This window comes from Anabrus simplex, chromosome 3 (genome assembly GCF_040414725.1).
Source record: "Anabrus simplex isolate iqAnaSimp1 chromosome 3, ASM4041472v1, whole genome shotgun sequence".
Taxonomy (NCBI): domain Eukaryota; kingdom Metazoa; phylum Arthropoda; class Insecta; order Orthoptera; family Tettigoniidae; genus Anabrus; species Anabrus simplex.
In genome coordinates, this window is record NC_090267.1 from 18279126 (window position 1) to 18291662 (window position 12537).

Here is a 12537-nt window from a genome sequence, read left to right on the forward strand (position 1 = left end):
TGTTTTTACATTTAACATTATTAAATGTAGGTGGATGCTATATGCATGTTTTAATGAGAAAGGTTGTTTTTAATTCAATTTTTATTAGGATTTTCTTCTGTGATTTAAGGATAATCTCTAATTCTTTCTGCAAAATTCTGCACGATTTAGTACGTAAGATCCCATTGTGTTCATATGCATATGAAGCATATCTTTAAGGGTTAAATCTGCACTTCAGCTGATCTTATAATTCATTCCTAATTTCACTAACCGGTATGGATGTTCACAATATTTCTAGCATATATTACGTATTAGCTTCACAAGGTAATGCATGCGTTGAAATACCTCCCTTAATTTAAGGATGCAGATCATGGAAGATTAATAGCCTGAGGTGAAACCCATGAATTATATAAATACGAGAGTGATGAGGTATTGCTTAAGTACCTGTTGAATAGAGTCCTCTATATGAATGAATAAGGTGGATTTGAAATGAAGTAGTGTGAAAGCAGGGGAGACGATACTTGTGAAATGTTAAAGATGACAGACTGTAAGAGGGTAGAAGAATCAGGATAATTATAATTATCATTATGTAATGAACTAGGCTGTATATGGCCAGAACAGTGAGAAATAACAATTGACAGCAACTGAATAATTATGTGCCTGGTAGACGGCAAGTGAGAATGAAGGGAAGAATTCCTTACAAAGTTAAAGTGGTCTTTATTTGTGTGGCCAACTATCTGAAACATAGGCCACTACCGGGAGACATGCTTATGACTCCTTAGATGAGGAAGTATGTCAAGCCACCATGTGGATCGGGCTCAGTCGTCTGTAAAAACTCTCGGAACATTCGCACAAGGAGTCTCCTTCATTTAGCACTGCATCAAATAATCCCATGCCAATAATATGATACGACCATTGTTGTAGACTGATGATTCCGTAGAGGACGGATCCCCTTCCACTCTTTATATATTAAATTAGCTTGTGATAGGAGTTGCAGATTCTCACCTCGGAGCTCGATGAACACGGCTTCGACCCCGTGTCAGGCTGATGAATTTGGGTTGACACCAGAAGGCCTGACTGGGCCATAGTTTCAAAATGTATTGTTTCTCAATATTTTTACTAGTGACAATTCATTTCTCTGTATAGTGTGTTCATGATTTTGTGTTATTTATGAGTGCTTTATGGTGACGGGCAGGAAACTAACGTTGCATCGGTCTGCTTTGTAAATAATAGGGTAAGGTAAGCCCAGAGAAACACGTATATGCGCTTAATTGATGTGGTCAAATAGACCTTAAATCCTATATACGGCGATGTGATTTTAATGGGTAGGGAAATATACACAACTATATCTATACAATACCTCATAACCATGATGGCCAGATATAATAGTACGGCCTCACGAGAAATGTCATTTACATGTGTATAATTTCCATTTATTTTGGAAAGACCTCCTGTATTTACAGGCTGCCGCTAAGAACAAGGTAAAACATATCAATTTTATGTACATATGTATTAATAAAAGAACATTCAAAATTAGCTGTAGAGGTGGTGCCTTATGATCTTGATGGAGACGCGGAGGACGAGGGTCGTGATTTCCGGGATGAGCTTCATTGGGAGTTGGAAGCGCTTCCATGTGCCGACGAAGTGACGAGGTATGGTACCGCGTGCTCCGACCATTATCCATATTATTTCAATTTCCTGAAGGTGGTATTTGGATTTGTAGTAAGGGATAGTTGGTTTGTATTTGTTAATCTTTTCTAGATTAACCTCTTCTGGCTGACCGCTATGGTGCTCGAACCTGACCGTCGGATCTAATATGAATCCTTGAGAGCTGTTTTCTTTAAAGGCTATGATGTCAATTCTTTGCGAACTACCATTTACGGCCAGTCCGTGTACCTCCTCATGTACACTGAATCCCTTCTTTCTCAGTTCTGCGGCAATGAAGGATCTGATCTGGTGGTGCCGCGTGTTTCTAAGGAGCTCTCTGCGTGTGCAGAATCCCAGGATATGACCAAGAGTTTCTTTCTCTCCGTGGCAATGCCGACAGAGGTTGTTGTCCAGGGATCTGCCTGGCACCGAGCGCACCGCAGAAACATTAGCAGTCATCTTTATAGCCTCTCTCCACTCATTACAAGACAGTCCGGTATGATCTCGCACCCAAGAGTTTGCTGGTGTATACTCTTTGTAAAGTTGTACTCCGAGTCCCTTTTGCGGTAGTGAACACCAGGAGGTGAATTCACGTTCTCGTAGCTCTTGACGGATCTTCTTAGTATCGTACAGGCCGTTCTTGGCGGTTATTTTCTGGGTATCAGCGTTTGTTAGTTTTAGGCATTCTATACATTCCCGACTCTCCGCGTGACAATCCCTCGAAGCGACACCAAGTGGATGTTTAGTCTTCAGCAAGATATTGCAGGCATTAATGCGTTGTAGGTAAACTTCCCACGAGGTTTTAAACAGAGCGAGTCCTTTGTATTTCTTTCCGGTGTACATCATGCCATCTGCATTCAGTTGCAGATACTATCGGGTATCATTCCTAGATGAAAGGATGAACCTGCAATTTATGTAAAGTGTAAACTGTAAGTGCGTGTTAATAAGGCAATTTAGGTTTTGCAAATGATAGCCAAACATAATATGAGCTGGCATGGATATTCTCGCATTCTGCATAGAAGTGTTTTTTATGTATGTAATAACCTGGCATTATCTTGTACAATTTGCTCTATCAGTTTGTTAAATTCTATGTTTAACAATTGGGAACAAAAATTTTTCTCGTTTAGTAGTATTAGTGTATTCGTCTTGTGTTATAGAACACCCTACTTTCGATATATTTAAATTAGTGCCCATTTCTTAGCAAACAGACCACTGATAAATATGCTCCTGAGCATAGCCATTAAAACAGTGAAAGTAGGGAAGATGGGACTTTCACACCCAGGAAGAGATTTCTGAAGTTTCTCATCCAAGGAATTCCATTCAAATATTTACTTGTGCCCTGACAAGCCCAGGACAGGTGCAATATGGAAGCACATACCAATCCAGATTAACTTCTTCATAGAATTAATAGAATCCAAAAGAACAGTGTAAAGATGGACACCTCGCGAAATCAATACGAAGGCACTCAATCAAAATCTGGGTAGTCACAATCATAGCACTCATTCAGACTGGAATTATAAACAGAGCATTAGAGATGCTCGAGGAATCCCTCATTAAATCAACCAGAGAAGAACCGCCAAAGAGAATAAGCAAACTTTGGTTTGACAAAGAATGCTACATCATAAGGAGATCAACACTAGATAAACTGCACAAATGGAAACACAAACAGCTGAAGCACTGACAGAATTCACAGAGGAAAGAAGAAGGCATACAATCCTAGTGAAAGAAAGGAGTCTTCAGTATACCAGAAAAAAAGAGCTTGCAATCATAACGGAAGCAGAAAACACCCCTATAAAATACTGGAACCTCAACGATGTAATATAAACTTGTTACCTGCGTAACAATTTTTCCCTCTTGGGAAATATTTTCGAACTAGCCTCATGGCTGTTGAAAAACTGTGTTCTTAGAAGTGGTTCGCCGCTTCTTTATTTCTTCTTTTCAAAACTTATTGCTGGAAACTTCGCCGCTGGAAAGGTTATTCGTTGCCCAGCTGACTGTATGCACGTCCTATCTGTGCCTGACTGTATTCTCCTGCACTCTAGTGGCGTAGGTATGTACTACCTCGCGAGCTACGTTACCATTCAGGCGCTTACCCTCTGTGCACATGTGATCGTTGGGGCCGTGCACTGCGGAATCTCGGGAAGTCGCCATTGCTGTTTGGTGAAAAGGAAGAGATGGACGTGTGTGGCTTCTCTCTCCCTAAGGAGATCATTTCTCCGAAAATGTTCGAGCCTGGTTAAGGTTACATACATAGGGCTTTTGCCCTGGTGAATTCTGCAAGTTGTTTTGGTTTATTATTCCTCGTCTGGAATTTGTATGTTATGTTTTTCTTGAAAGTAAGTAGCATATACTACCGAAGCCGTCCTCACAACTTCATCTGGATGAAACTGTAAGTGTTGTTACAACTAAACCTTTACTGATTTTTGGTGAAAGACCTGAAAATTTTCCTATGTGAAGAAAGTGTGTGCGACACTATGTAACTGGCGTCATCTAAAGACTAAGTCTTGCCTTGTGGAATTTCAAATTTTTGGCTTGTTAATTGGAACTTATAGCATGTGTAATTATGTCTGTTAAATTGGGGCTTGCGTACTGTGTGAAAGAACGTTTTGGATTCTTCGAAATCGTAATTGGGTAACCTAGTGTTTATTAATGGCTTTCTCGGCCTAAACGTTTTGTGCTAAAAGGCTATTATTTAACTGGAACAATTTAACAAGCGAGTCGCTTCAGGGATGTGGGTGTTACGTGTACAGTGTGTCCCGGTACCTTTCTTTCTTGCTTCTCTGGTTAATTTTATTTTAATTTAACTTTATTTTATTCTTCCTTTTGGGTTTTTGGGTTATTTTCTGCGTCTGTTTTCTTTGTCCTTTGTTAGTTTTCGCCTACTGTTGTTTGCGGCCTGTGATTGGCCCCTTTCTTCCCTTGACCCATTGTTGGTCGTTGCCATGGGAATGCTAATGTTGTTGATGTTGTTGTGATGGGATTGATGACTTGTTTTGATGTGCCCGTGATGAATTCTGCCTTGTGCGTGGATTACCGTGGTCCATTTAATTTTTCTTTCTGCTCATTTTTCCTCCCGGTGTTTAGGAGATTATTATTATTATTATTTTAATTTCGTGAAAAGTGCACGTAATACCTACCCATCCTTGCAGGGGGTCGTTTGACACATCCTGAAAAGGGGTTTTCAGTATCAATATTAAAAACTATTTCTGTCAAGGTTGTTTCTCACGGTTGAAAGGATGTTAAAAAAAAAAAAAACTTTGGTACTGTACAAAGAAAACCTTTGGTTGTAAGAAAACTTATGAGGTGATGAGGTTTCATTAAACTACATTATCTTACTAAGTCCTTTAAGAACTAAATAATTATTTTCTTTATAAACGGTCGACCGTAGGGTTTTGGTTTGAGTTTAAAAATTTTTAAATTTTTAATTTTATTTTTCCAGCGAGGATTTTCTTTCTATTTGTTAATTACTTAATTATGCTGATTAAATATCTTTGGTTCCCCAAGGTGTTGGTGTTTTCCTTTAAAAGGGGTGATAACTTGATATGGCCAGGTGTATTTTATCCGCTCCTTTGGGGGCCCTGTTTATTTTCTAATGGTAAGTGCCTTTTTTCCTTTTATTTGTCTTTGTCTAGCACGTTTCCACGTATCTGAACCGTGCCTTTGGTACATGGTCAGACCCTTGGTGCTGTCACTTGGGGTAATTATGCCTTTAATTGCTCTAAGTGTAACAAACTCTCAAGTGCCAATTGAGATATGGGAACAACACTTCTCCAGGAACTATAATAAATCACAAATGTCTGAAGTGCAAAATGAATTCACAACAGAAGATAGCATCACAGTAGTCACAATAGAAGACATCTGGATGGCATTCCAGCAAGGGAAACTGCGAAAAGCAGCTGGTCCCGACAACTTGACCAATGAAGTCCTACAGGAGTTGCTAGCATTCACTAGCTCTGGACTGCTGTATTCAATGCATACATCAAACAAGGAAATATCCCTGAAAAGTGGAGAAAGTCAATTGCCCCGATTCTGTACAAGAGAAAAGTACCAAAAATATTCCAGATTCGTACCGAGCAATTGCGCTTGAATGCGCTCCTTTCAAAGTTCACTCAAAGGTTACATCAACACACCTCCTACCATTAGACAAAGGACATATGCCAGAGGAACAGTTTGGTTTCATACCTGGCAAATCCACAATCCAGGTCATTGAGAAAATACTTGCAAACGTATGAGATACCACCACTACAATAGGAGGACATTCATACGTTGCCTTTGTAGACTTCACCAAAGCTTTCGATAGTGTGAATCGGAACATCCTGATACGGAAACTCTCTGCCACTCAAGGACAACTTTACAGACTCGTTTACCTACTAGCAGACAGAGACTTCTTCATCAGGGAAGTAGCAATAAATAACAATCTGCTGCAAACCCCAGCATACAAAACCTTATGAGGGAAAGGGAAGAGAAAGCAAATACAATAGATAGAATCTTCTATCACACTCCAGCCATGAGCACAGATGAACAGAATGCCCCTAACTTCCCACTGCGAAAAGTATATACGAGAATCCTGCACCAAACAAGGATTTCACCACGCATCATCTCAATGCTCCTGCATTCTATGTGGACAACTCTGTAAACGGTATCATCTACTTGATTACATAGCAAGGACAACTCAATGACATTTTACCTAGTTGATGAAATTTCTGTGTAATATACAACTCTTATGTACACATTGTGTTTAATAAATATTATTAATAAAGGGTATAAAACGAATATATATTTGAACAGACTAAGAAATATATTCTGTAAATTTTCTTCATATTTCTTCAATATTCTTCTTTAAATAGCCCTTGTAGGCCACAAAATATGGCTTCACAGGTTGCACATGGCCTGTGGGCCACAATTTATAAACCCTTACTCTAGCTTCTTAACAAATTAAAAGTTTAATTATTAAAAAGTAGTAAAATTACAAAAAATGGCTATTTATAAAGATCCAATGCCCACCCTAATCATGTTAGTAAATAGGTAATAATAATAACATATGTCCTCAAACACCATCTGCAGGTATCTTAGATTTTTGACACTATCTCACTGCCTGCTCATCAACTGCAAGGCTCCATTTTACTCTATGCCTACTAGATGCCAGGTTTACCTAAATCTCTCTCGAGCATCTTCTGCTAAATTTTAATAATTCATTTCTTCACACTGATATTGTACAGCAGGAAGTGTTAATTCACCCCATAAAATTCGGACTACCTCAGCCGGGTCTGAACTGGTAGCCTTGGGATCTGGCAAATGACACTACCACTGATCTACACAGAGATCTAGTAAACAGGATTAGGGAGGTACAATCTAATTCAGCTACTTACTTGTTTTCTTCTTTGAGACATGGGACCAGTTGATGAACTGTTCGTTCTTCTATTTTGATTTCATCCTTCATGTCTGCAGCAGGCTATAAGTAAGGAAAGTAATTTAAGAAAAATAGAGTAAAGAGGTAGCAAGAATAAAAATATATTGATGAACAAGTAACAGCTGATAAAATTCATAATTCCACAAGAGAAATATCTTAGAATTAGAATTATCTTCAATGTATAAAAATATAAGAATATAAAGGATGAAATAACTGTCCTAATGATATCAAAAGATGGAAACATGAAAAAGAACATGTGACAGGATAAAGATAACAGGACAGCACAGCATGAGGGATCAACAGAAAAGGAGGCAAATCTCCACACAATGCCATCCCTTGTCTGTTCTTTCCTTCTCCTTCACCATTCTGCGACTGTGTTTGTGTTCCTACTTTTGTTCCTTTCCTTTACGTGAGCCCCAAAGAGGATTCTGATCATTGAGCAGACATATACTCATGTTCATCCCAACGAAGCTCTCCATGTTGATGACTTACCTACAATAACTAAGATCACTCTAGAAACTGTACGTCACTCTCGTTGATTTTCACCCGCTAACTTAAAACTAAAAGCCTCCAGATCTAGCCAGAAAACTGCTCTCCACATTTTCCTCCATTTTTACAATTCCCTTCTTTCTCTTATCAAAACCATTATCTTACTCTTTTCTGGACTGATTTTCATTCCACACTTTTCAATATTCTCACACAATATACTGAACTGTACTTCCTGGCTGTTTCCTCCCCACATCTACAACCTTCAGCTCCCTGTCCACATTTTTCACTTTGTCGTCTTAACAATTTTATCCATAAACATTATGAGTATGAGTAACAGATGTGACAGAACACTTCCTTGTAGTAGTCCAGTTTCATTAAAAAATACTCTGTTCTCCCCAAATGTGTCTGGATAAACCTGCAACAATTTTTGCATATTGCTTGCATATATTCTATCAGTTGTTTCTGAAATCCTTTCCATTATGTTACATTCCAATCCTCTGCTCCAGGTATACTACCGTAGGCCTCTTCTAAGTCAAACAATGCCAACACCATATCTATCCTATATACCCAATGATTTTCCATTAACTGCCTCAAAATTAGGAAGTGTCAAGTGTTGATCTTCCACTGCACAAACCATATTGCTATTCTTGTAATTGCCCATTCACATTTCTTCTTATTCTCTTTTCTAGTACCCTATTATTGCTAGTTGATAAATGAGTGTGATACCTCAATAAATATTACATATCTTCTTATTCCCCTTATTCGATTTAGGTATAGTTACTTGTTTCCTCCAGTCATTTGGTACAATTTTTATTTCAAAATATACTGCATGACAAAAAATGTCAAACACACAGAAGGAGTGGTCCAATATTATCCCATTTCAGTGCACATGCCTATCATTGGTGTGTGAGTAAATGATTAGATTTACAAGGATCTGTAATGTATAGAACACCCACCAGAGTGCATTTGTGATGGCACCATCCTGTTGTTGATAAGTTGTTACCAGTTAACTGTGAGTCAGACAGTTAAGCAAGACGGGCAGAGAGGGACTGCATGCAGTACGAAGCACCTGAGATGTCTCACAGATGCTTTAGACAGCCCATCCACCAACTGACACATTTGACAGAGGCCGCATTGTGGGACTGCATGAGCCTGGTTGGTTGTATTGTGCAATTGCCTGGCATGTGGACCATTTTGATGTCACAATGGCCTGATTTTGGACTTACCGTGTACATAAGGGCATTCAATCATGCCGTGATGTTTCGGGCCAACCACGAAATACTACCCCGGGGGAAGCCCGTCGTAAGGTGCGCCAAGCATTGCGGGACCCCATAACTTTGGCACCCACAAACATGTACTGTAGACTCTACAACATCCCGTGAGTTATCAGATCAAAAATTAGATGGATGGCTTTTCCGGCGTTTGCTCTATCAACCAGCGCCTTGTCTTAGACGCTGGGTCTGACACATCCCACTCTGAAGAGTCTAGTGTCAGACCTAAGACGAGACGCTGGTTGATAGAGCAAACGCCGGAAAAGCCATCCATCTAATTTTTGATCTGATTTTTGATACGCTCTATTGGTGGAAAAGAATCTATTTCCCTCCATGGGAACTTAGAATTTCCATTTGGAATTGCTAGGCGGGCATTAATTCCATTGTGGAGATTTATCTCCCGTATGCAGTTATCAGACTGTGCTTCATAAATAAGCTTCTGATAAGTTCACCTGCATACACCCCAGCGTCAGTGGGTAGGGTCTGACACATCCCACTCTGAAGAGTCTAGTGTCAGACTTACGACGAGGTGCTGGTTGATAGAGCAAACGCCGGAAAAGCCATCCATCTAATTTCTGATCTGATTTTTTATATGCTCTATTGGTGGAAAAGAATCTAATTCCCTCCATGGGAACTTAGAATTTCTATCCCGTGAGTTCCCGCACAGTGTTTCAACGACTCGCATCTGCCAGATTGGGGTCCTACTGCCCCATCCGTTGGTTGCCATTGATATAGAACACCAACGCCTGTTACCGAGGTAACATTTTTAGCCTTCCCCATTTATGTTTCGGGACTGGCTAACACTGTAGAAATTTGTGTCACATCATGCTCATCTTTCAAACTTGTTTTCTATGACTACTTCTAAGTTATTGGAGGCCATTCTCCAAACTTATTATTTTGACTTGCCTAAAACTCTCTGTTCTATTTTGTATTCAAGAACTCTCTGTTTGTGTTTCGCGTATTCTGTGCCAAACAACGCTAAACTAGTGTCTGCCTTCTGTGCAAGCGAGCCCGGCTCTTAGCCATGCCTATGTTGCTGGCCAATCAGGGCTAGCGAGGATTGTTACATAATGGACCTCTCTCTCTGGATCGTAGTGGCTCGTTGTCTGTTGGAAGCTATCATGGCGATCAGAAGCAAACTTCATTGTGGCCCTACGCGAGCAATCTGTGTAACCATGGATTACGGATAAAACCGTTGATGTGCGAGGATATTGTTCATCCTCAAGAACTTCATTTATATTTAGAATTGGTTATACCTTCCTACTGGTAGATTAAGTACGACTACGGAGAATAAATTATGAATATGTAAACAATGCGTCTCTCGAAACATGGAAGCTACATTGGAACTGTAAGTTACATCTTCATGCATCAAGTCTTCATCATCAATGGGTCTGCGACTTCATATAAATCTTCCTCCCCGAATGTTTTCCGAACATTAAGCGGTGCTTTGGAAATCGACTGATTTTTGAAATTAATGTAATCATTAAAAAAAGAAACAACTTTTCAGTATTGGTCATTCTCCTACTGAAACATGGGTTTCTCATTTGTAATTTTCTGAAAGCTTGCGACCAAAATTTTGGCTATTGTTATTTTATATTTAAAGCAATGTTCTCGGGAGTTACGGGGTGGTTTTGTTTCACCCTAAAAAATGTATAATTCATTTGTGTAATGCCTGAAAGAGTTCCCAAAAGCGTCTACTTCTAGTTTTCGGTCCCTTGTTGATTCATTTCGTGTCATGCTTTATCTCTATTTTATCTTTATTCTAATATTCATTTTCCTTGAGTCTCTCTTGTTCTTTTTCGTGTTCCATTATTGTGGGACCCTTGGGATTGGTGCCTCGTAAATTTTGCCGCACCGTAACCATGGCGACGTTTACTAATTTTTAATGATTGTTGATGATTGATTGACTTAAAGTTGAGGGTGGATTTTTTCCTTTGGAGCATGACTTCGGCATTCTGCGCTATTTTTTGGGTGTACTTGGTTTCTTAGTTGATGTTTTCATTACCCTTTCGGGGAATCTCTGTTTATTTTTGTCCGATTTTCTGTTGTAGTTTTTGGGGCCTATTTCGGGTTCATAATTGAGACCTTTTAAAATCTTGATGCTTGTGTAAGCTCATGGCAATAAAATTGAATCTGGTCAAGTGTTTTCTGAAACTTTAAAAGTAACTGAGAATTTTGGTGGAAATTCATTGAGATTGCAGATAGGAAACTTAACTCCTGCCGTAGGCCTACTTAAGATACCAAATTGTTTTCTTTTGCCTTCATTTTCTTGACGACCATCCTTGAATTTGTGAGTTAACCGTTAATTTCTTCTTTTTCTCTAGTTATCTAAGTTTAACTTATTGAATAATTAACTTTGTTACGTTGCAGCTCATTGAGCCTATTTTAATGGCATTGTTTTCCCCCAGTTGTTAAACATTCTTCATATTTTAAAACTAAATCCTTTTAAACTCCATATTTGGTTCGTCTTTCTTTCAATTAGTTGTACCGGTTAATACTGTAAGAGTTTAATCGTAAGTATCCACGGGAACTTCTTGTCATCCAATGGTAAGTTTTCTTTACTTTGGTAATTATTTTGAGTGGGGTATCTGCCCAGTAATTAATTTATCCTTATGTATTTACCTTGTCTTGTACTCGTACCTACTGGTGCAGTAAGTGTTAGATAGAGCGTGGTTGCATTGTGGTACCGTTCGCTCGGATCTACCCGGTGGTTGTTCGCATCCTTCCTCTGTGTAATTGTTTCTGGTGCGGTATTAAGTTGGCAGGGAGTTGAAAGAAAGACAGAAGCTAGTATTGTGTAATGACACATTGTAAAAAGGAATAGCATTCATCTGGTTTGACATTGTGTTGTTTTTGTGTTTCATGTAAATTTGTCATCATGGCACGCGAGGTTATGTCTCCGTTCCAGTTAAGAAAAGACGAACTGCTCTATGAACTTGCCATACGAGGTACCGAGCCTACTAATTCGTTGTATGAATGCGCTGCCTTATTATCTTCCTGTACGCAAATTCCTATTAATCTTTCTGTTATCAAAAGAAGTGAAGTGGGTGAGTCCTTGCATATTATTAACTCTGCTTTAAATGAAATTAGAACTATTATTGGTGAATTTAGTGAGGTAACTCCTAGCAGAGCACAGATCAACCGGCTCAGAGCTAGGTTATACCACTACTCTGGAAGAGTTAAGGATCTCTTGTCTATTAAACCAGATGTTGAATTTATTAGTGAGATTACTGATTTACTTACTTCTAGCATATCTGCTGATTTAGACTTGTTAATTGCCAGTAGAGAAATGGAGAGCTTATCAGTTACCGACAGGGATTTACCTCTAATCATAGTGCAAATAATTATGCGAACCAAGTGTTGTCTCCTCCCACCCATCAATGTTCGTGTGGCATAGCTACCCTGGCGCTCGAAACTCTATTATCCCTTCTGAATGTTAACTCTTCCCATAATTCATTAAAAGAATTATTTCATGGTGTTAGGAATATGTCTGTCGATTACATTGATGAATGTATTAGTTTCTTAAGATTTCTAGTCGAAATGACAGAATCAGGGAATGTGTACTCTATCAATGATCTAGGTGTTTTCCGTGCTCTCTTTCCTCATTGTGAGGGTATCCTAAAGCGAGAAATTTCGGAAGCCATTTCTAAGAATTCGAAAATAACGGAGTTCCATGCTCTTATACTCTGAAAATGTATCCCTTCTTTAGCCCTCCAAAGTCCCGCCCCTCAACATTGCTTT

At 39.1% G+C, this 12537-nt stretch overlaps 1 protein-coding gene across 1 annotated transcript in view; it reads right to left on the reverse strand.

Moving 5' to 3' along the window:
* LOC136866956 (gastrula zinc finger protein XlCGF57.1-like) overlaps positions 1–12537 on the reverse strand; it is a 59108-nt gene that overhangs the window by 16738 nt on the left and 29833 nt on the right. The window contains exon 2 of the mRNA XM_068226974.1: positions 6996–7078. Within this exon, the coding sequence (XP_068083075.1) occupies positions 6996–7078 (83 nt within the window). The remainder of the gene's footprint in view (positions 1–6995; positions 7079–12537) is intronic.